The sequence below is a fragment of the Xenopus laevis genome, chromosome 3S (assembly GCF_017654675.1).
Source record: "Xenopus laevis strain J_2021 chromosome 3S, Xenopus_laevis_v10.1, whole genome shotgun sequence".
Taxonomy (NCBI): Eukaryota; Metazoa; Chordata; class Amphibia; order Anura; family Pipidae; genus Xenopus; species Xenopus laevis.
This window is the reverse complement of record NC_054376.1, coordinates 95,034,159-95,059,735: the sequence shown is the minus strand read 5'-3', so window position 1 is coordinate 95,059,735 and position 25,577 is coordinate 95,034,159. Positions and strand designations below refer to the sequence as shown.

The 25,577-nt window shown below is 35.0% G+C and overlaps 1 protein-coding gene across 1 annotated transcript in view; it reads left to right on the top strand.

Annotated features, from left to right (window-relative positions):
• Positions 1–25,577, top strand: part of LOC108712382 (phosphatidylinositol phosphatase PTPRQ-like) — a 197,893-nt gene that overhangs the window by 22,861 nt on the left and 149,455 nt on the right. Inside the window, exons 4-15 of the mRNA XM_041587767.1 lie at positions 1,270–1,328; positions 1,533–1,578; positions 5,641–5,720; positions 6,555–6,696; positions 7,277–7,379; positions 11,280–11,378; positions 13,980–14,085; positions 14,584–14,721; positions 18,551–18,692; positions 19,596–19,765; positions 24,056–24,175; positions 25,205–25,388. Of these exons, the coding sequence (XP_041443701.1) occupies positions 1,270–1,328; positions 1,533–1,578; positions 5,641–5,720; positions 6,555–6,696; positions 7,277–7,379; positions 11,280–11,378; positions 13,980–14,085; positions 14,584–14,721; positions 18,551–18,692; positions 19,596–19,765; positions 24,056–24,175; positions 25,205–25,388 (1,389 nt within the window). The remainder of the gene's footprint in view (positions 1–1,269; positions 1,329–1,532; positions 1,579–5,640; positions 5,721–6,554; positions 6,697–7,276; positions 7,380–11,279; positions 11,379–13,979; positions 14,086–14,583; positions 14,722–18,550; positions 18,693–19,595; positions 19,766–24,055; positions 24,176–25,204; positions 25,389–25,577) is intronic.

Here is a 25,577-nt window from a genome sequence, read left to right as displayed (position 1 = left end):
TTAGCTTTTAAAAGAGAGAGATTGCCTAGACCACAACATTGGTTCCATAAGATTAATCCTCCCCTGCCTGCGACTTTTAAGAGAGAGAGAGAGAGACTGCCCAAACCAACACCTATTTTTAAAGGCATGGGGCCACCATTTAAAGGGATTGGTGTGGGGGTGCTACAACCACATGGAAGCTTGGCCTACAGCATAACTTACTAGACTTCCGGTAGAATATCTCTGCTACAATACAAAATGCAAAGAAGGGGGTTGTGGTTGTGGGAGCAAGAAAAAAACTCAAATGTAAAATGATCGGCATCTAAAAGCTGGTGAGTTCATGTAGTCATTGTTGAGTTTGTAAACGCAATAATTTCAAGGTTTTTCAGCCTATAAACTCCAAAAAAATCGAGGTATTTGAGTTTTTTCACAATTGTATTTAATCAAGTTTTGTACATAAATAAGCAAACATTTAATTTTTTAAAAAAATGGGAGTTTATTTGAAGTCGGAAAAACCCACAAACCTGAAATATTATATTTTTAATAAATAAGCCCACTAAACGCAACTTTTGAAAGAGTAAAAGTGGGAAATACAATTTTTGATTCGCCGTAAAATTCGTGAATTTTCCGTGAAATTCGCTCTACAGCAAAAAATTTGCGAAATACATTGAAGTCAAGGAGCGTCAAAATTACTTTGACACATGTCAATTTTGACGCTCGTGTACATTTTTATACGCGCGCCTATTTTGTCCAAATGCATTAAAGTCAATGGGTGTCTGAATAATTTTGACGTGGGACAATTTTATGCGCAGTGGATTTTTCGACTGTGAATTTTTTCTACAGTTTTGCTAATTTATTCGCTGGTGGCGAAATGTGGAAAGTCAACTTGAATTCGTGCCTGGCTAATTTATTCTCCCATCGCTAATAATCAGATTTACTTTATTATATAAATTATTATTAAGTTGGTAAAAATCTAAATAATATTTGGATATAATGTTACATGCTACAAAGGTAGCATGAATTGGGATGATCTATAAAGTGCCACTCATAAAAAAAGAAATCATAACTAGAAGTGAAGTATAAAGTGCCTTGTTGGAGGATTAAACTAGGGAAGTAAGGGCTCATTTACTACTGTGCATATATATTATACATTGCTCTTGCAAATTGTTCTGCCCCATAATGAAGGCAGAAGGGTGGACCTTTGCATTTTTTTTGCAATTTGCTCCTTGCTTATGGTTTGTAAACCAGTCTTATAAAGTGTTACCAATAAATAATTTTTTTATCCAACAGTCTGGAATATCCCATTGGCTAAGGATTGCATTGGGTCCCTAAAAGCCACCACCATTATGGTATATTGGCCAAACATCAGTTTTTTTTGCATCCTTGACAACTGGCACATTCTTTACTGTTTATCCAAAAAGTACTGGAGCCATTTGTAGTTTCTGATTTTATTTGTGATTCTTGATCTGCATTTATGTGTTTCGCAAACTTCCAGAAAATGAAAGTTGAACACATTATTTTTTGATATTCTTTTTTATTTTCTATTTTTTTAGAATGGGGGCACTATAGAGACCTACAATGATGGCTGCTGCAAGATATGTAAGTGAAAACATGCTGCATTATGTGCTAGTTTCTGCTTTACCTTGGAGAGCTGTGTTTTAACTTATTTGCTGGGACATAAGGAAGGAAAGAAGCATGCAGTGGCCTGCCAATCACATTACATTTATATCTACATTTATATCTTTATATCTTTATTTACATCTAGCACTCACAGGTCTTACTTTATTGGCTGACTACATGGTGAATGATTTAACCTTATCATTCTGGAGAATAACTAGAATTTTTTTTTATCAAAAGAATATAAAAAAAAAAATACTAAGAAAACTATGAGCAGAACAGGTTCTGCATATGAAATTATACACAAAATTATTTAAAATGAGAAGACCATAGATATTTTATGTATGTATAGTGTTTTTGAAAAGATAAAATGAACATTAATATCAAAATATGACACTGAACACTGAAGAGCACATTGTAACACTCACATATATACGACTGGATGTTTTTGATATTGACTTATAGCTTAAGATATACAAATTCACAAGCCATTTTTCAGCATACTACAGGAAGTCATTTTTAGTGCATCCAAACCTACCTGCTGTCTCTGCTTAATCAATTGATACTAAGCACCAGAGAACCTTAAAATATATTCTGCTGTATTTCAGAAAGAACTAGAATAACAAGAGCAAGGGAACTGGCCCTGCCAATACTCAACTCATAACAACATAGTCAATTATACTTAGACATTTTTAAAGCATGGGGTTACCCATGTGAATGTTATAGTGGTTTTTCACTAAATTACAGTTGCATTTTAGCATTAATGTGCCTCTAACAATATAAGACTTCTCACTGAAAATACATTGCATCTGAACTTGTTTAAATTGATTCTGTCTTGAATTAGCATTATTATAAAAAATGAGTTTCATAGACAAATTATTTTCAACAAAAATTTAGAATTTCTTTTAAAACAGTATATAGATTTGTAGCAGCATTTCTATAGTATAAATGTATTATTCTCTGTTGTTTAGTTCTTTAATAAAGATAAATGGGTCATCACAAATGCCACTACCTCTAAGTACAAGATTCAGATACAGTTTATTTTCAAGCTGTACTGTGGATTATACAGTAACCTTTCAAAATGCACTACATAAGCGGCATTTGCAACCATTACTGTAAAGAGTCAATATCAGTTAAAAAAATAGATATATAATCATTTCCTAGAATAATAAAAATTATGACTTTTATAATATATATATATAATATAATTATATTTATAGTTGTCAATAATAATGACACAGAAGCCACAAAGTATTCAAGTATTTCAAGAAGAAAGTGTTGCTGTAAATTTCACAATACTCTGTGGTGGCATGAAAGCCAATGTTATACTTCAGAAATCGATGTGGCTTCTGAGACTAGACAAGCATCTATAACATGTTATTTCAACTGCTGATTAAAATGGGAACTAAAAGCATGTGCTCTATGGGAACACAATCTATATAAGAACACTTGCTGTGACGGGTGAAATGGGCAAGAAAGGATGAAACACTTGAACAAATGCATGCAGAGTGCATCCATGTATTTAATTCTTACTTTGCCATTGCTTCATTTCTACAACCACTGAACATATATGTCAGTGAATCCTGTGAAGCTAGAAGTCAGGAATTCCTGGTTTGATATTTCTATACATTTTAAAACTATTCTGTTGATTCTGCTGAGTAATGAATTATAGTTTTGTATGCTTACTTGTGAGAAATACATAGTTGGCAGTGTAAGAATTAATGAACATGTTATTTGTGTCAAAATGTTTATTTTTACAAAAAAAAATCTTATATTCTAATAATTCTGCCAGGTTCTGGAATGGGTGTATTGCCCTTTACATTTACCCCCGTAGTTCCTACTGCTAAAATTAATTGTGAACCAGGTACTATAATTATTTTATGCATTTTTCTGTACTGTACTAATGCTGTAATGGATGAATTAGAAGATGCTTGAGGTTCTGTATTTGGGAGTTGTCGTTGTAGCGATAGCTCATCCTATTTTATTTCCATTTTGCCAAAAAAACAGCTTTGGGCAATAAAATTTCCAGCTATCTTGACTGCTTTAATATTTAGTCATATTCCAATGTGTATGTGCAGAAAACTGAGTGTGTGCGTATAGCAGCTGGAAATACTGTGGGTGGTATAAATATAATTGGAGTGTAGCAGTCTTTTTGCCTAACCCATAAATAAATGCGTTGGTATTATTTTATAATGTATATTACTAATAAAGTCAAATGTATTTGCACTTCCAGTTAAACATTGCATCCATATAGGAAATTAAAATTGTCAGATCTGTAAAGTTAATATATTCTAAGTTTTAGAAGTGCTTATTCAATGTAGAAAAAAGTTAAAAATAATTACCCTCATTTTGTTAGTTTCAATATTGCACCAATTTATCTAACCATGGAAACCCAACAGGCTTTTTCTCTTAACACTTATGCCCTACAGGTGGCCCTAAAGTTGCATGAATAACCTCTATGCTCTGCTGTGGCACCTATAGTAGGGGAGCAAGAAATGAAAATTCACTGCTGCTTGCCACTTACTTGCATGTAGGGTTGATTCAATTCACAGACTGACTTCAAGTCCAATAGTATCCAAGCTATGTGGCGCAAGCTTTCGGGGACCAACCCCTTCCTCAGGTGCAGGTATTTGCACCTGAGAAAGGGGTTGGTCCCTGAAAGCTTGTGCCACAATGCCTGCAATAAACAAGATGAAGGCTTAAGCCCGTGTGAATTGGTGTGCTTCTTCACCTTACATATCTATAGTAGGGGAACCCTTTAGGTTTAGGTTTTTTTATTCATGCACATGATAATTTACAATACCACCTATTATTTGAAACGCAGTTCAACCATGCTTTGTTTTATTTCTAAAACATAGAGGGGTCATTTAAAGGAGTATTTACAAAGACAGAATTTATTTAAAGGCATTCACATGCTGAATTTGGGAACTAGAAATTTTTTTTCTCTTTTTTGTGTCTGGCAAGGATAAAGGGGGATGGGGATGCACTGAATGCAAAAATACATCATTTAAACAAAGGTATAGGCTTATAGCCTTAAAGTAAAATTGAAATAAAGAGCTATGAAAAAAATTACAATACAAACCAAATACAACTGAAGCAAGATAAGTTGACATCTGAAATTTGCAATGCTGCTTCATACATCCCAGCATAAGTGTGTTTAATAAGATTCTTTTCTTTTTCTTGTAACTTACGATTTTATTAAAGCATAAATATATTATATACAGGACTTCTCTTAAAATAAATGGTGCAATTGTTGTGCTGCAGCATTGTGTTACTTAGTGCTTCATGCATATTCTCCTGACCAGGAAAACATTTCAGGTAAGTGCAGGAAGGATAAGTAGATGTGTCAGAGGTCATATTTTATATGTGTAGGTTCACGTAAACTGTTTATTTTTTCTTACATTTCTGCAAAGCACGTGTTTTGAGTCCATCAATATCAAACACTAAATTACTTTGTAAAGCCAATAACGTAACAGGTGCAAGATTTTCTGTATTTGCTTTTGCTCTGTTCCCATTTGAGTATTGAAGACATTGATAAATTGTTGAGATGAAAGCCTTATCAAGTGGCACTATTTTTTTTCTTTTTAAATCCTTAAATATCCAATGTTTGCAGTAATATCTACCAAGTGGAGGAATGATTTCAAGCTCCCTCTCAGAATAATATAAACATGTGCTTTATATAAAGCTTCTGTTATGGAAGCAATACAGTATTTAATGGGGACCATATGGTTTGACTAATCCCAATGAAAGATTTATTGACTATTAACCTGCCCTTTTAGTAATAAATTAGACATTAAAACCATTGCTTGGATAAATATATCCAGCAAAACATACAAACATACCACAGGCATATTTACAGGCTTAAAAAATCTATATTATATTAATTTACAGTTCTAAAGATCCTGGTTATGTGATTTTCAAACAAATTGTACATTTATGGTTTTTGTTGCGGTCTGAGAAAGGAATATATTTTGTATTACAATTGCAATATAGAAAGAAGAAGATAGATTGTCCGCATATTGATCATTGTCTACTTTTGTTTAGATTCCAAGAAAGAAAAAAATTGTCAGAAGGTGGTAATTAGAACCACAATAAGGAAAAGTGACTGTTTTAGCGAAAGCCCGGTATGTACATAATTTCTAAGGAATTCATGAAAGTGCTAGATTGACAGCCTGCTAATTAAGTTACTTTGTAGAAAATGATTGGTCAGCGCATCAGGGACATCCCAAACATGACATTTGATCTTTCAGTTTGCTGGGCCTTACCAATGTTATAGTTCAGAGATTCGATTTTTCCACAAAATCAGCGTTTTGTTACCTAAACATTGAGCAATACTGACTATGCACATTTACAAAGGCATGTTGTTCCACCAAACAAAGTCAATGTATCAGATTCATTTGTAAGATGATAGCCTAGATTTTATTCTAAAGTATTTCTATTAACTATGCAAAACAACTATCTTATGAGCCATATAGTTCTTATACTTTGCAAAAATAATGGTGCTATGTATCAGCCAAAACATATGTTTACTGTATGATCTTTTACTTACACTGCAAATTTTTTTATTAAAAAAATTAATATACCAGATTTAAATAACCCTTTTGCATAGATAACTACATGCTTGTTATTAGATTAAATAACTGGAGGGTTTCAGCATTTGTTTTAGTAGGAATTCGGTGTACTCTAAGGTAACCAATGCGGACACCAGTAAACTTCAGTAATTACTTTATTTTTTTACATTAAAAAGTCAGTATCCAATTAGGCATAAGGCATAGAAAATATAATTTGCTTTGATACTTTCTACTATTCTGCTCCCATCTGTGTACTTTTTGCCTTTCATTACATATTACCCTATTCTATAAAAGTGTGAAGAATTTTATAAACATAGCAAGAATCATCAATGTTTTATGTTTTTTGTATATTTCTGTGTACTCCTTTTTTTTTTACTCACTAAACAGGTAACTGTTGCTTCCTGTGTTGGGAAGTGTCCATCAGCTACAATTTTCAATGTCAACCTTGATAGCCATATAAGATTCTGTAAGTGTTGCCGGGAAAATGGAGTACAGAATCTGACTGTGCCACTATACTGCTCAGGAAATGGTACGGAAGTGATATATGTCATACAAGAGCCCCTGGATTGTTCATGCCAATGGAACTGAATTTCATATTTCATGGATGTAGGTCAACAGATCATCCAAGCACTGCAAAACAATTTACAAAATACATTATATTATGACTAGTTGTGTCAAAAATTTCAACAAATTACAAAATGTAAGTATATATTGACCCATTAATTGAAGGTAATTGTTTTGAAAATAAGTGAGCTGAGTTTCATACGCCAATTAAATTTTTTTTAAAAAAATTAAATGCTACACTCACAGGAAAAGTTATTCATTTTCTAAAAAAAATGTGCAAATTTGCCCTAGTAAATTAACCCATAGCAGTCACTCAAAAACATTAAAAAAATCAATACTACTTGCTGATTGGATATTGCCAGTGTTCCCCAGTGAACCCAGATAATCTATATACATTTCATGCAATATATCATATTGTATTTATTAACACACACCATTACTAGAGGCAAATTCATTACTGAAAACACTGCAACAAAACTCCAAAAACATTGTACAAGCCAGAGGGGATATATTTTGGATGGCCAAAATATATCCCAATTCTTTAGGTTTTAGTGACCCCTTTAAGAAACACCAGAGGGTTAACCAGCCAGAGGTGGGCATGACAACCAAGGGGTGTTTTAAGGCAGTGAACAGCAGCTGTGTGAAGAGGTAGGAGTTACATGTGGGAGCTTCTGAATTGACCGGGGCCAAGCCTGTTTAGTCTTTTGGGGTACTGAACGCTAGAACTGCTGAAGCAGACAATTTGTTTTATTTTTGGACTTTTTGTTGCTAAGTGAAGCTATTTTTCTGTTGCCATTGATTGCTGCCTTTTGATTTCAAAATAAATGGACTGTTTTTCCTTTCACTTTGGAGTGGCCTGCATTTATGGTGTAAACCCTGCAGGGATCCCCCTAACCTTCACAACTTTTAAAATATAAGACTGCATTCCCAAATGTCAAGCCAATTTTCCTGACAGGAATCTGTTTAATATACTAAAATTTTAATAAATCGGCCTATATGTTTATTTCTGTCTATAATGGAAAAAACATTACACAGTCATATCCCAACATGGTAGAGGATATTTCACAGTGCAAAAATTATTTTCAGCCTCTCCCATTCAATATTATACTTGAATTTCGTTTTTTTTTAACTTTCCAACATGATCCCAGGTAACCTCCTTCTTTTAACATGCCTTCAGTCATAATAATCAATTTAAGTGTACATAATATGTAAATAAAATGTCAAATATAAAGTGGATCCGTGAGTAACTGATTTCAATTGAAGCTGTGTATGTATTGAAATAACACAACAAAAAAAAAGGAGAACATTGAAATAAACCTTAATGGTGAACTGTTTTACCAAAAATTGTTGTGTATACCGCTATGCTGGCTAAAGTTATTGCGAGAGAAAAAAATATACTTAAAAGTACTGTGGACTAATAGATTGTTTGAAATAATGTTAAACGTGTCTTTCTGTAAAGCACTTTGAATTATTTTGTATTTGTTTGGTGAAAATATTTAAAAGTTCATGACCATGTTATTAGATGTTAGTATTTGTCTACCAGTCAAGACAATAATCTTAGGGAATATTCTGTGTTGAGTTTTTCCATCATGATTTTTTTTTTCCAAATAAAGGCAATTTTTTAAAATGTTTGTTTATATGTTAAATAACTACATGCTATTTCTACTGCTATTATAATGTGACATTAAAGGAGATGTCTATCATCCCAAATAATGAAATCTAATGTTGAAAGAGACATATAACTTTGATGGCAGTGTTGCTCCATCCAGCACCACCCAGCGTAATATCCATCATTTTGAGGTTTGATGCAGTATACTCATTCGGGATTTTTTTATCAAAGTCCGAATGGCAAAAACTCTGAGTTCATGTAGAAGTCAATAAGAGAAGTCCTGAAGATATCCTTATCTGTGCCAGTTTCGTGCAACAATTCTAAGATTTTGTGTTTTTCAGGCAAAATCCGAAAAATTCATACGGTTCGAATTTTATCATGATTTTATTGAGTTTTTTCCCACACAGGAAATTTTTGGGAAAAAGGATTGATAAATAAGGGTAAAAATCAGTGCATATTTGGTCAGACTATTTTACCGAAAATTATCAGAAATTTTTGGATTTTGATAAATAACACCCATTATGTTAGATAACAAAATTTTTAGGAATGTTAAAAAAGAAATATAAACATTCATCATATCCTTCTACAGGGTTTGATTTCTCAGACCAGTAGATATTTAGGTGTGAAGGATTGATTACTTGGAAGACTACTGAACATTGTAAGACATAGATGATTGTAGTTGAATTTTTGGGAAGGAGCTAAAATGATAAAAGCATCCCAATTTACTGATGTTTACTTTGGAAACAGTGTATAAGTTGACAAATAAGTGACAAATCTGAGAGAAACGCATACTCAACTATACTCAACTTTGTGTGAAAGTATACAATCTTTTATCCAGTATGTCACTGATTTTTAGTGACAAACCATTGTGCCATGATTACTTTATGGTATTTCTTTCTATTTTGTAAGGCTTCAGCCTTTCTACATGCATGATCCACTCTCAAGATAGCTCCATATGTTATGAAAGGCCCTTTGCTCAAGTGCAGTAACCCATAGCAACCATTAATGTGTTAGATATAAAGATATTACATTGCAACTGAAAGCGTAACTTCATGACATCGCTCTACACTGATTTTTCAAAAAAAAAACCCATAGAAAAATGATATACTGATTTCTAGTTTAAAACCAACCTTTAGGGCACCACTGGTTTAAGATGCAAATTTAGGATTACCCACAGGTTTTTTGTATATATCCAAGCCTCTTGTCCATATTAGCAAAGCAAAGTTGAAAGGGAATGTGCATTGGTTAAATTCTGTTAACCTGAAAAACTAAAAAAAAAAAACCAAAATAAAGCAAATATACAGAAGGAATCACCAGGAATGTTTCATAGGGGAACCCTATTATGGAACACAATGGGCAAGCCTAGTGATTATGCTGTTGTCACATTATGTCACCCTGCAGTATACCGAAAACTATTGCAAATAGGAACACAGCGTCTGTTGTCTGGAATGGGTGAAATGATTTAGTAGAAATTATCACGGCAAAATGAATGTTATGAAATAAGCTACAGTATGTGCACATTTCAGTAGTCACCATGCATTTACTCAGCAGAGTTTTGGTACATGTATCCAATCATACAAATATTATCAAATTCAAGGTATCTTCTTTGTTTATTTTCAGGTCCATTAGTAAAAATGAACTTTTGGTTCAACTCTACCAAGCATATTTCTTATGTGCTATCACACAACTACACTTTCCCCATTGTCACTGAAGGCACATTTATTTTTTTTCTTATTCTGGTGTTTGGTGATGTCACTCTAATTAGCTTTTAATTATGTGTAATTCTGATTTGTTTGGGTTAACTCCCCATTCATCACAAGTGTATTAGGACTCCCACTCCCTCCCTGTCCTGGCAGTGTGTGAGAAGAGGGGACTGTCTGCTAGTCACCATGGAAACCTCTCCTCAAGAATGACCTTAATAGGTTGGTGGATAAACAAGCACTAACGGGGAGGGGGCTGAAATTATTAAGCAGTGCTTAGCTAGTTGGATGAGTTAAATCAAGACAAACACAAGGGAGGCACTAATAATCCACAGGCGGGCAGGGGAAGTCCAGGCACCCAGTGTCAGGCTGCTAGTGTGAGGACAAGACGTGAAAGGGGTGACACAACGCTGTGAGTTTGCAGTGAGTTTTCAGGTAGGCTCACATTTTCTGGTTACTGCATTTGGCACAACTTGAAACCTTCTGATTGGAGGCAAATGGGTGAGCAAAAGTGAGAGCCTCCGATTGGCTGTGCACACAAGCTCAGGTTTCCAGCATGCAACATTGTGCTTTCCTTGCAACAGCCTGTGGACTCACATGGTCTAAAAAGTAGTTACTACCTCACTGCTTTAAAACTAGATTTTCTTTACAGGGGGAGGGAAACATGCTCTCTTTGCCTGAATAATGCTACTCTCATTTCTCTATATCATCTATTTGTTAAAGGGCTGTAAAGTGACAGAAGTTAGCTTAAATCTGTTTATATTTATTTCCCTCTAGACAGTGGCATAGCTAGCAGTTACTTGGGGTGTGTGTTTCCTTTGTGCCCACAGAGGACCCTACACTAGTGCACACCTTAGGACAAATGTAAAAATCCTTGTTTGTTTTTCTGTATGTAGGTGGCTACTATTTGTTCTTTTTTTTACCCTGTTTTTAGGTTTAATGGTTTCTACAGTAAGTGGCATTTGTAAATACGTAAAAATGTGTATATAAATTACAATTGCATAATAATAATAATAATAATTAATGCTCTTTCTCTGCCATGCCGCTCAGACCAATTTATGTACTGGCTGCCACTACCATTCAGGGAAACAAATAAAATTACTGACCTTGTTGTTCAAAGAAGTTCACAACTCAACCTATATCTCTTAACTCATCTCATAAAACCCACTCATTATGCTCTTCTTATGATCCACATCCCAACAGTTCACTCATTATCTCTTCATATACACACTTTCTAAGCTTAATCGAATCTAGCTGGAAGCAGTGGGCCCCAGCCCAGACCCGATTCCCACTGGAGCTCCCACAGGCCGCTGATCTCCCTCCCTCGATGCGCTGGAGGTAAGTTTAAATTATGCATGCTCTGGGAAGGCAGGTGGCAGAGGGCCCTGTAGGGGTTGTGTGGGGGCACAGAGGGGTGACCCCTGGGGTGGCAGCCTAGATGGGCCCTGCACCCACCAGTCTGACCCTGTTCTTGATTCAAGTCCATCTTGAGTCAAGAACAGGTGCTGGGAGGAGGGAGGCAAGGTGTTTAAAAAGCCTTTATTTAAAGCTACATTAACCTTATACATTTTGTGCCTAGGGGCAATTAGTCATGGGCCCATATAGATTAATGGAGATGGAGGTTAATGGAGATGTAAATGTAACCTGCTTTGAATCAAGGCTTTTTTTTTTAAGCTTTTTATCAATGTGACTATTTTTTGGATAGAAATGATATGTTGACTAGAAGCTTAACTTCCAATGGGAAGTTGTTGTGTTTGTGGGGTGTGGAGTACTGTTGTTGTTTAATGTTTAGAGCTGTGTATAAGATAGCAATATATGACTAAAATTTAAATTTAAATAAGAACATTCAGTGCCATAGTGCAACTAGTACAGTGACAGGTGATAGTTATAAGGGGCACATTGTAAATATCCCTAAAGCATCCACAGGAGTACATTAGTATTATGGGCACTGAATTAACATACTGTATCTGTTTTACTACTATGTGCTTATCGGATACAATACAAAATGAGTGTGTGTTAGGAACCACTTGTGACTTTCTCTAATTTAATCCGCCTTGCTTATATTTATCTTTAAATGTTAGAAAACTGTATTATCAGTATTTCTGCTATATTTCAAAAAAAAAAAATATCTAGGATGGCAAACAGGAATTCACCTTATATTGTATCATTACTGGCCTCCAGTGTGGGTTTCTAGGAAGGCAGTAATAATTTTCACAAATATCACCGTTATTAGCTTTTATGCTTGGTTGCACCCCTACCTGGTTGTAACCCCAGGATGGTACTACACTACAGACTAATGTGTTTTCACGTTTTCTGTTGCGTAACTTCTGTGGTGCCTTGCAGGTTTGCAGTTTATCCTTTTGTCAGTGTCAGTGAAATTCCCACTTAGTTCACACTCACACAGGAGGAGGCCTATCCTGCAGTAACTGTAGGTGTTGCATATTGCCAAAGGCAAGTAACTATATGTAATGCTCCTCATGTCTCATACCTGACCAACAGATATTGCCTGTTATGCTGCCTGTATTTTAAAAGGAATTTAAATTTCTTTGAAAATAATTTATACTTTATACTGTACTGTAGTATATAGTTTATTGCAGTTTTGTCTGCCACTGTATTTACACCTAAGAAGGGTAGGCATATGGTTTTTTTTTTAGATGTCCGGTGCTACTATAAATTTGAGAAACAAATGTAATTTCTTTGTTGGAGCTTAGACTAATGGCACATGAGCGTATCAAAACCAGTGGTGAAAAGTTCCTTCCAAGTGCATGCAGTGGCACACAAAGTGGATTTTGGTGAGAAAATGCATACTTTAGCATTTCCGTGCCAACATCCACCTTGTGTGTTAGCTCACAGGCCAATTCAATGGTTTTTCTCCTTGGGCATTTCTATGCCGGCTACTAAAAAGGTCTGTTGGCCCTTAGCCTGATTATTATTGACAACCTTTAACAATTTAAATGCTTTTACGAGACCTTAAATTTCATTCTGCTGGTAACATTGACTATATGTAGATAATGTAAGTAAAGCACTACATAATAAATTCTGTTATATGTGTATGCTTATTTTGTTTCTTGTGAAGTGATTACATCTGCTTTAGTGTCTTTGTTGCTTTAAAGCTTTAGGAATTAGAATTTGAAAGGGCAATTCTTGGCATCCATGGACAAATACTTTCTTTTGCTTTTGTTCCAGACTATTGTTCAGGTAAGAACATTGCTTTACAAGAATTTCAGCAAATCTGACTTACCTCATCATTACTTTTGTTTTAATAGATATATTGCTACAGATTTCTGTCTTGACCTCAATATAGGATATATTCTTAAACATTGATTGACCACTTATTTGGTTGCTTTTTGTATTAGTACGGTGCTTTATGCCACATACGAGCCACAAAATTGTTTCAAAATGAAATTATCCAAAGGCCATGAAATACCTATTGCTTATCTTTGCAATAGACACTGTATTACTCAGAACATATGGGAACAGTTATTTGTTCTTCTGTCTTTTCAACTCCCTATTAATGACGAGTGAATCTGTCCCGTTTTGCTTCACTGAAAAATTAGAATTCAACCCTTAAGTTAAAAAAACCCTACCCTCCATAGAACCCCCTCCCTCCTCCCTCCCGGGAACCATCTTCAGCCGCTTCAGTAATCTTCGAAATGAGACCGGCGCTTCTGCAATTTTTGTGAGTTTCAGCGCATGGGCAGTTATTGCGCAACAGAAAACTGCTCCAACTGCACATGCACCTCCACGCCGGTCTCATTCTGAAGATTTCCGAAGAGAAGAAGATGGAACTGTGAACTCCAATGCCTGAATCTGCACCGAGGGATGAGTCAAACGTTAGGGGCATTTGCCTGGGGTAACACTTAGGCTGGGGGGTGGAGGTGAGGGGGGTCTTTGTAGGGTATGAATTTTTTAACTTAAGGGTTGAATTCTCCTTTAAAGGCAGCTGGTAACTGGCAAGAGACGTGGAGTGGTATATGCAGTTTCCCTGATGGCTGAAAAATGCTTTGTAAGACATGAGACTAAAGTAGTCAGGAAAACAGAATCTGTAATTTAGCTCCACAAGTCTATATAACAGCTGTACATAAAATAAACAATAGACTCCACCCACACTCGGTGTAATTACTTGGGCTCCACAGAGTGTGGTTAAAGGATGCTGCTAAATTTCAGGAACAGATGCAGATATTTCTTTTGGACCTTTTTGATTACGTTTTTGGAGCGTTGTTTGTGAAGCATATAGCTACCATTTGCTAACAAAAAAAACTCCAATTAATATGTCACAGAAAATTATAGTATGCATTTACATTTGCTTTTGTGCTATTTTTGTGTATTTGTGTAGGTTTGTTTCATTCAATTTTTAAACTCAATAAAATAGTAATAGTTTAATGATTTCATTTGCAAATAATATAGATGTCTAGTTATAAAACTGAATAAGAGTTATTCTGGGCAGCTAAATTCATGAATGAAATATGTATTATTTTCCTTTTGAAAGTAGTTAAAGACTATATTTCTGATTTGTCAATAAGCACAATTGTCTTTGTTGCAGGGTGGTCATACTTTAGAGTGTGATCAAACAATTGCAGGCACCAGAGCAGTTGTTATTGAATGGAATGCATTTCCTGAAGATCAAACTCCTGATTTTTATTCTGTGATCTATAAGAAGAAGAATGCTACTTTTAAACAAGTAAGTAGCCAAATGATAGCCGTTTGTTACAATAATTTGTATGAGGTAAATCCAATGTGTAACATTAAGGGGTTCATCTATCAAAATGTGCACAGATCATTGAATTAAGTAATACTAATCCTTATTTCTTAGAAATAGGGGATTCCTGAAAAGAGATGTAAACCTTCTCAAAAACTGACTAGTTTGCACCCTTAACCCTCCAGTCAGTCATGTCAAATCACACCAAGGAGAGAGTCATATACAAATAGACCAAACAGTATACTTACTGGAGGGGTTTATTGCATCAGTTGGGCTGCTTACCCTAAAGAAATTCGGAAAAGTTTGTTATGCAGTTTTGCTTTAATGTTGGCTTCTGGATTACAGATGATATCATACTTAAACTCTTGATGATGTTCTGAAACTGCTAGGAGTTGTAGTCTAGCAAAATATGTATGAAGAACTCTGCTGTGGAAGGTTTATGTGCCCTTTATGTGATAAAGGCCTGCAGGCTGTCTTGCTACTTCATGTGCACCTGTATTACAGAACTGAAGCATAATGAGTCATAGCCAATATGATTGCTATCACAGGAAGTATAATTAACAATACTTTTCTTATATGGATATATTGATGCAAAATAATAGATGGCAGCAATTTTGTTATATACAGGGAATACCTCTTCAAGCTTCCAAGCTAAAATTGGCCCTGAAAGACTTTAAATCAAAGGGGAGAGAATCCACAGAGAATAATTTACAGTATGTATGATTAAATGAATTCTCTTCAGCAAACAGAACATAATATGGGTCATTCCTGAACAACCCCACAGGTGCAAGTGGACACAATGCAGAATACTGACACAATTCATTAGGGTACTTGAGTCCCAACATGCTTCTGCACTTCTACTTGCCTTTTCTGATTAATAGTTTGAAACTACCACATCTTATAACAAATATTATCTTTCAGTATATAGATATCATGGAAATTGAATAAATATTTGCATTTGTCATAATAAGCTTAATGCTTAAAAAAATCAACTTGACTCTGACCCACACCTATAGGCGAGACCTTTGCCTATCACAGGCAGCACTTTACTCAAAGGACTAACCACATGTCTACAGTGGCCTGCATCAATTTGTAAAGAACAGATTGTAGTGTGCATTATTTTATTGGCGAGTGTTTATTTATTATTACTTTAATTTAGAGGAAATAATTGCACATAAAACTAACAAAGTATATTTTGTTTGCAGTGGCTAAAATATCAATTATAAAAAGTTGTATTAAATTTTTAAATCTTAGGATATCTTAATGCAACTTTGGTAATCATATGCATGTTGTGAATCGAACTGTTAAAGAGACCCTTTTTCTATTTCTTTTAATATTTGTACCTGAAGCTGGCCATAGACATGCAGATTCTATTCTTCGTGCATTTGTTTCAGTCTACCTGTCACGAATCGGCACCCAGAATCCAGAACCAATGCTAGGCTCCCTGGTTTCAGCTCTTGCTTCCGCCTTTAACAGCCGCCTTTCACCTCGGGAGGAGCCCTTGGCTAATAGGATGCTGCCAGGTCTTATTAAGAGAGGAGCCAAGCAAGGGTTCTGGACGAGCAGAGGGGCACGATCGTTGAGTAAAGTCTTTGGGCAGAAGGTCACAGTACAAGGATTTAGACAGAATTCAAGCGGAGTCAGACAGGCAAGGGTCAAAGCCAGGAGATCAATCAAGAGTTTGTCCAAACAGGCACGGGTCAGGTTACATAGTGTAGAATATTCGGGTCAGGATCACAGAAGTCAGAATAGTCAATCAGGCAAGGGTCAAAACAGGAATCAGTTATCAAGATAATACAGGAAAAAGCACCAGGAACTCACAAGGATGAACCGGGCAATGATCTAAGTGCCAAAGTCCCTTTAAAGGAGAAGGAAAGGTTAAAACTAAGTAAGCCTTATCAGAAAGGTCCATCTAAATATACCAGTAAATCCCCAAAGTAATGTTGCTCTGAGTCCCCTGTCAAAAGAAACACTGCATTTCTTTCCTTCTATTATGTACACATGGGCTTCTGTATCAGACTTCCTGCCTTCAGCTTAAACTTCATTGCCCTGGGCAAGAGCATGCTCAGTTTGCTCCTCTCCCCCCCACCCCTCCCTACTCTACTGTAATCTGAGCCCAGAGCAGGGAGAGACTCAGGCAGGAAGTGATGTCACACCACATTAATACTGCAGCTCCTATTCTAAACAAACAGAGAGTTTCTAGAGCTTTTTACTCAGGTATTGTAAAATATTCTACAGAATAAATATAGCATTCTAGCTTGCACTATTGCAGCTAATCTATTGGCAATAAAATGCCTCCGTAGCTTTCCTTCTCCTTTAAATAGTGTTTGAATTTCATGCCATTGCACGCTGATATCATCACGCCAGCGTCAATGCGCCTATAAAAAAAGGAGATGCATGCCACGCGTGCCCTAAGGAACCGGCACTGACACAGAAGACGAGCAGCGTGGCGGGCGTCCCCACCGACCCACTAGACCACCAGGGTGAGTGACCGTTACACTACCATTAACCATTCAGATTAAAATAAGTTGGAAAAATAGCAGACAATGTTCTGGCCATTAATTGACATACAGCAATTGTACAACAAATAGTAGCGACTCGCCCATTGATATAGGCAAGATGGGCAATACATGCAGAAATCTTTTCGGTAGCCGATATAAATCTTTTAACCTGTCTGATTGCCTGAACAACCAATTGCCATGGTAAGAAAAATGTCGGGACACTCCACACATGATCCAAAAATCTTAAAAATCTTTGCGCCTATGGCCATCTTAAGGATTCTTTAAAAGGTTTTCAGAATTCTAATGTTAGCAAAGCTTTGCAATGTTGTAGTTTGGAGTAAAAAGACAGCTATTCTGAATCTATCAGAATTTACATATGTAAGTTTACAAATATGTAGTTTTCCAAGTCACAGGAAATGTGGGAGAGAGCACAAAAAAAAAAATTAAAAAATAAAGCTGGCATGTATCACAAGTGGGTTAACAGAGATTATTATATGTTATGCTGAAGTAAGAGCAACTGAATATCTTCTTTGTAAGCGATTTCTTCAGCTTCTTATTTATTATTTATTCACAGTCTGTATAAAGTAACATATTTCTTTAAAAGGCTGTAAATTAAAATGTGTTATCAGTTGCTGAGTGATAAAAGTAGAATTGTTTTCAGCAAACCTGCAAATTTATGTTTTTATCCTATAGTTTGTACATACATGTATATATTATATGTATATAAGTTCTTTGCTTTTATAGTCTATACTTGATAATACCCATTCATTGGATTGAAGGCTTTAAAGGGGATGTACACCCAAAATATTTTGTTTAATGAAAGAAATTGTAATTGCAAATTTGTTGTTATTGTAAAGTTATTTTTAAATGTAATTTATATAAACATGATATCTTGAATTAAATATGCAATACTAAGATTAGTAGTAGCAGGTATTAATATTTAAAACAATGCAGCCAGGGACACGTACCCACTTCTGTCAGTCTAAACAGTAATTTGACTAAACCTTGCTGTTCAAGACAGACAAAGCCAGCTACCTAGAAAATGGGACTGAGTCATTGACTTCTTTGGGCCCAACTGGGAATTCAGAGCAAACACTAAATAGACCTACAGTAGTTCCATGTCCTTTGCAGAATGTGTTGCTCTCATAGTTTCCCAGCTAATAATATAAAGTGCATCAAAAGCTTTTTTAATCAGGTGAGTATGAAGTTTCATGAAAAAAATGTAACCAAAAATGATTTCTTCTTTACTTCTATTGTAACAGAAATATTTTCTGAAAACAACATTTTGACTTAATCATTTTTTTTAATAGAACATGCCTAAAGCATCAGGGAATCAACAAATTTACAATTCACACAGATCACTATTGCACCTAGAGGAGAATCTTTCTTACAAGATCACCATTGAGTCTATAAAGAATGGCAATGTTTTAACTGCTAGATCATGTCTGATAAGTAAGTGTTTACAGTACCTGCTTAAACTATGTAAAACAAGACTTCTGAACCCCTTTTGGATTTTTGGGATTTTCCTGTATGTAAATGAGGTAAATGTCTGCTTACTGGCATTGGTTAAGGAACCTGCCTCAAAGTAAGGAAATGCTGAAATGTAAGACATTTCTATAGCAGTGTTATACAGGTATGGGACCTGGGGTTTCCAGATTTTTCAGTAATTTGATAACGTCATACTTTGTCTACTAGAAAATCAGGTAATTAAATAAATCCAATAGATTGGTTTTGCTTCCAAAAAGGATTAATTATATCTTAGTTGGGATCAAGTACAAGGTACTGTTTTATTATTATAGAGAAAAATTTGGATGATTTAGATAAAATGGATTCTATGGAAGATAGCCTCTCCATAATTCTGAGTTTTCTGGATAAAAGGTTTCCAGATAACGTATCTCATACCCGTACCACCCAAGTGTTGTTAAAAGTTCTCCATACTCCAGCATGCTAGCAAAAGTTTTAGAATGCTGGATCCTAGAACAAACAACATTGAGGTTGCATTCTTAATGCAACACCTCTTATTAAAAATCTTAACTCTTCAGGGCAGTGGCTAGATCCTGGTATGAAAAATGTCTACTCCATGTTCATGATGTTCTGTGTTCTTTTCCTCATTAGACACATTTTTCGAACTCCAAATATATTAACAACACCATGTCTACTCAATTGCCGTTTTATCCCTACTTTAAAACCAGTCATTAATGGTGTGTGACAGTCTTGGGGTATTGGTTGTAGGTGAGATCATTAGAATGCCAGAGGCATGCGATTAAGACATTTTCTTTTGTAATCAAATATCAGTATGCTTTAAGGGATGATTCTTTTAAAATACTATAACTACACATTTATTTTTCTGTACAGATGTAATCAGTGTTTCCGATATCAAGTTAAAGATGACAAGCACATCAGTGGTGTTCAACTGGAGTAATCTTAATAGTGACATTTCAGTTAGTATTATATTAAACAGCACCACTCGTGAAATGTCAGTAGAAGACAAATCTTATGAATGGGAAAATCTGAAACCCGGGACCGTATATACATTTATTTTGTTTTTTAAGAAACCATGTTTGGGATCTATAAATGTTTTGCAAAACATTAATATTTCTGCTGAAACAGGTATGATATCTTTATTAAAAAATAGCAAAAAATGTATTCAAAATATGGCGCAAATGTGAGAAGTGAAGTTTAACATGTTCCTAAATATGCACTTTCTCCTGTATTTTCATTAATGTGCTGGCAGAACTAGCCTTATGATATTTAGTAAGTATTCTTCACAAACGATTTAGCTGAAAACTGAACAACTTTTACTTGCCTATTTAACTGTGAGAAATATAAACAATTGCATTATATGTGAATGCAAAAATGTTGTATTCAGTTAAGTCCACAGCTTTACAGCAACAGGACTTTAAGGGGGTTATTTACAAAACCCACATTTTTCTGGTCAGGGTTTTAAATGGGGAAAACACAAATATTTCAAGATTTATCATACCTTGGGGCTTCTAAAAGTCCAAATCTGAAAATACTCAAATCTGCTGAGGTCATGTAGAAGTCAATGGCAGATGTCCTGTTTACAATTGAAAGATATCATGATCTGTGCAGGGTTTTGTACATTAATCTAAATAATTTGTGGTTTTCTGAAAAATTCTGAGTTTTCGCGCATCAAATCTGAAAAATTTGTACAATTTAAATTTTTTTCAAGATTTTATCAAATCTTTTCCCGGACCAAATTTATTTTCGAGTTATTTTATTGATAAATAAGGCAAAATTGTGGATAGGAGTTTGGTCGAATTTGTTTTAATAAAATAATGAGAACATTTTGAGTTTTAGTAAATAACCCCCTAAGAGTTAAACTTCTTTAAGTATCAATAGACTTCAAATCCGGAAAAAGTTAATGGGATTTGGCTGCTTCCCAATGGACAATTGGATGCTCAATGACAATTTGCAAAGCAGTGTACTAAGTACTATACTTTTATGTTCTACTTGCTTGAAAGCTGACTAAACTATATTTGCTTGAGATTTATCTTAGCATTGATATTAAAATGTATTTTTGCTTCAAGCATTTATTTAGGCAGATAATTGCAAGTCTGGCAACCTCTCCTTTATGGCACCCCATGCAGCCGCACAGGTCCCAAAGGCTGGCCATAAGGTCAGGTGTATTTAAAGATTTCAACTCTTTTCCATCTGTGGGAGAAGTCAGCACTACTGTCTCCTCCCCATGACAGATTGAGCTTAAAATACTTTTATATCTATAAAATAAATTAGGAAAGTTTTCTAAAGAGCACTTTCAGCAGATTTATTTGGAAATATACAGCAGATCTGAGAAGCAAGTGCATCCTATTTATTAGACAGAAAACCTGAGGTAATGCATATTTATGTGCATAGAACATTACTTATCTCTCTGCATGTTTGCAATGAAAGATATTAGTAGAATCCACCTTTCTGCTTTACACCATCCTTAAAATCTCCATAGGATTACATCATTTCAGAGTACTCTAAGCCCTATATTTAATAAAAGGCACTGAATTTGCCCAGTAGCAGTAACCAACAAAAACCAATAAGATGTTTGCTTTGAAACAGGTGACGAATGAATACTACTTGATGATTGGTTGCTATGAGTTACTGCTCCTGTGCAAACATAGTGCCTTTTGTTACATAACCTCCTAGTCAATGGGAAAATAAACTGACTATCATGGAATCTATTATGCAGAATGCTTAAAACATAATATTATTAAAAAAAAAACATTGCTTGCCCTTGGCATGGGTTCATGCTGATTTAGCATGGCATTGTTTTATATTTACAAGGGAATAATAATAATAATAATAATAATAATAAATATGACTAAAGCAATAATTGTCTGTTTGCACCATAAGTGATTGCAATAGTCTGATTTCAGAGCATTCTGAATTACAGGTGACTAGATAAGGGATCATATATCTATATGCCAGTATGGCAACTGCTACTCATGTATGAATGCAATTATGAATTATGCAATTATGAAAAGAAGACATGTTAAGTACACCCAAATAACATTTCTTTATGTTGTTCTGTGTACAGGTATTTTAATAAAAATACCCTACGTATATTGCATCAAATGTATTCTGTATTTTGTCCTCTGTATCTTGACCGTCCGGACAAACAAAACAATTATGTAATAGTCTTAAGGTTTGTATTTTCAACAGGGTTCTGTTCAGATGGTTGGACTGCATTCAAGCTCAGTTGCTATAAAATTATTTTGGAGAGCCAGGCCTGGGAAAGTGCTAAGCAGCACTGCCAATCCTTGCACACTGGAGCACATCTGGTAAAAGTACAAAATATGGAGGAACATTTATTTTTATCATCTTACCTTTATCACATAAATGAGGTAATCTTACTTTGGAGTGGACTCTCTGATAGAAAGGTATGTAGGAATTACATTTACGTGAATCAATATTTTTTTGATTACATTTTTTTTTAATACAGGTATGAAATCTATTATCCAGATTGCTTGAGACGTTTGTAATGCGGACAACCGTGACTTAAACCTAATGCTGTATATATAGTAAAAAGACACAACGTTTGTAGTAATCCATTGCAACGAATAAGATGTTTGATTTCAAACAGGTACAGTTAGGGGGTTATTTATCAAGGTCCGAATTTATGGAAATATCATCTGCTACAAACTCCGATCTAAGCCGCTCGGGTTTTTAATGCTTATTTATTATTACATTTTCCCAAAAATTACCTTTGCAGGAAAAGCTACGATTTTCAAAATTTTTTCACCCGAAAGCTCCGAAAACATTGTGAAATTGCCCAAAACCCCCGACACAACCAAAAAACAATGGGACTGTTCCCATTGACTTTTATGCAACCTCGACAGGTTTGAGATGCCATGTTTTTATATTCTGGCTTTTTTTAGCCCTCGGGGTTTAATAAATTCTGAAAAATTAGTGATTTTTATAAAAGCCTATTATAACACAAAAAATCACAAATTTTTCTGATTTCAGGGATTTTTGGGGTATTCGGAGTTTAGTAAATAACTCCCTAAGTATTAAATGCCAAGATTGTGATAAATTGCAGTTGCCAGTAGCAACCCATGACTAATTAGGTTTGAACAGTCTGCAGCAAGTTAAAAAAATCAAATCAAAGATATGATTGTTTGCTTTCGGCAATACATGGGTAATAGGTTAAATTTAGTACTTATATTTTGTATCTGTCAATATTTGTGAATGGGAATTTTAATTCAACCTGCAGTGCCTGGCACTCCAGGAACAGAGAGCCCAACATTTTTAATGTTTAATAGAGCTTAGCAAGCAAGGAAGCATAGATTTTATCAGAGGAAGGAATGGTGAAATTCCAGAAAGAAGAAATTAAAATGTCTGCTACTTCATTTACAACCACTCAGAGAGAAATAAAAAAATATTCAGGGAGCTAGATAAAGAAAATAAAATATGCAAAACTCCACTGAAAACTGAGAATTTGAAAAATGTATCTGTAGATTTGCAGTTAGATTTGTCTCTTATAATAAAAATATTATTATTTACTAGACGTAACAAAATGTTATATTTCTGTGATTATGTGGAAAGTATAATCTTGGCAAGGAATCAGTTGTTAAATTTGCAGAATAAGTTCTTAGCAAGTTGCATATGTTATATTGTTAGCAAATTGTTGAACACGGTTACAATTTGTGGACTGCAGCCATGCTGATTTTATAATATAATCATCCAGGCATTGTAGAATCAAAGATTAAGACACTTATTTGAATCAAAGAGCAAAATACATAAACACACCCATTTTTCAGTCTTTACGATATTTGAAATTATTAACATGGTTGTGAAATATATTTTCTTAATAAATCAAAAAGATTAATTTCTCAGTTAGGATAGGTTACATTACAGTTAAACCTATATTGAAGATATTGACCATTTTACTCCATGATATTAACACATTAAGGTAGTGCCTATCACTTAAACTATTCATAGATTCATAACATATTTTAATGTTGTGTGATCATTAACTAATATGTTGGCAATGGATTTGTTTTGTAGTATATCATTAGATGTCTGGGCTAAAGGAGTATTTCCCTTGGAGGAATGTACATTTTAAAAAAGAATATCTTTTATGCAGAAGCAGAACTGATAATGTCAAAAGTAGGGATGCAACAAATCCAGGATTCAGCCTTTTTCAGCAGGAGTCAGATTCGGCCAAATCCTTGTGCCTGGCAGAACCAAACCTGAATCCTAATTTGCATTTGCAAATTAGAGACAGGAAGGGAAATCACATGACTTTATGACACAAAACAAGGAAGTTACACTTTTTCCCACTTTTTTCTTTCCATCTCCAGATACTGAACCCATCAGATTGGGTTCAGTATTCAGCCGAATCTTTCACAAAGAATCCAAAATATTTAGCACAAAGTACCAAAGAGAAGTTTGAAGAGAAGCTGTTACAGAAGATATTGTTGGTAAAATAGACCTCAGACTCTAGTCTTTTAAAGTAATTAAAATTTAGGTTATTTATGAAAATCAGAAAACATCTCATTATTTTCTGAAATCAACTCCAACCAAATCTGCACAGGTTATTTCCCCTTATTTATAAATACATTTTCCCAAAACTCCTGTGCGGAAAAAAACTCAAAAAATTTTTTTGCCTGAAATCTTCGGATTGTTGCACGAAACCCACAACATTTTTGGATTATTGCACAAAACCCAGTTCAGATAAATATATCTTCGGGACTTCTCCCATTAACTTGCTGAGTTTTTCTGGTGACTTTTGTGACTTGCAGTTTTTCAGAAAATAAATCCCGACTATTCAATGATTTTGCACATACACACACATATTTTTTCATCTGCATTTTTTTCCTCAGGTTTTTCTTGAATTAAGAAAAAAAAACAACTACATTTTTGATAAACTAGCCCCTAAATTTTAATTACTTTAAAACATATACGTTTCTTTGGTGGTACTGTTCATTTAAAGGCATAGGAAGGACAGACAAGGCAGGAACTGGCAATAAAAGTAATACAGGCAGGCTGGCCCTGGATAGAAGAGGAAAGATAAGACAGTGGAAGTGGAAATCGAGCCGAACTGGAAGGAAAATAAATAGTATGGAGGTGTACCGTACCAAACAGTGTTTGGAGGTGGGAGCAGGCTGGAAGTTACAGCCAGATGAGGAGGTATTGGAGAGGCTGAGATGCCTTGGCATCTTCCAGAGTGGAGAAAAGGGTGTTGCATTGCCTGGCTGTCTCGACTTTCCTCCATGTGAGTTGTTGGTTGGCAGCTCTGGTGCCCCGCAGGACATGGGAAATGAGTGGAGGGGAGAGTTTTGCATAAAAAGATGCTATGTCTGATTTCTGTATATACTGTATGTATGGCTGCTGACCATGAGAAATGCCTGATGATGTAGTCAAGTTGTTTCACTTTGACTTAATAGTCAGCAAAGAGGATTGCTGGCTCTATTTTTTCCCTTAAAAAAGTAATTTTGTTTTTGTTATAGGTTGAAGGGGAACTGTTGTGGACAGATGACTCGCCTTATAACCTAGATGGTGTTTCATTGATGTCAACTTTACCTGAAAATGAGACAGACTGCTATACATTACAGCAAAATGCAACCGGACCAAATTATTTTTACACTTCCTTTTTCTGTCAGCTGGACTTGCCATATCTTTGTGAATATGAGTGTAAGTATTATTTTATATATAGATGACAAATTAAGTATTTAATTGCACATATACAAAAAACAGACAAAGCAGAGAGATGCTGCTCTCTGCACCAATATTTTTTATCTGCCACAGAGACCATCAATCCCAGGTGTGCAAGTGCTCTGTAAGTGAGCACTAAGAGGTATGCACTTCATCTTGTATTCCCAG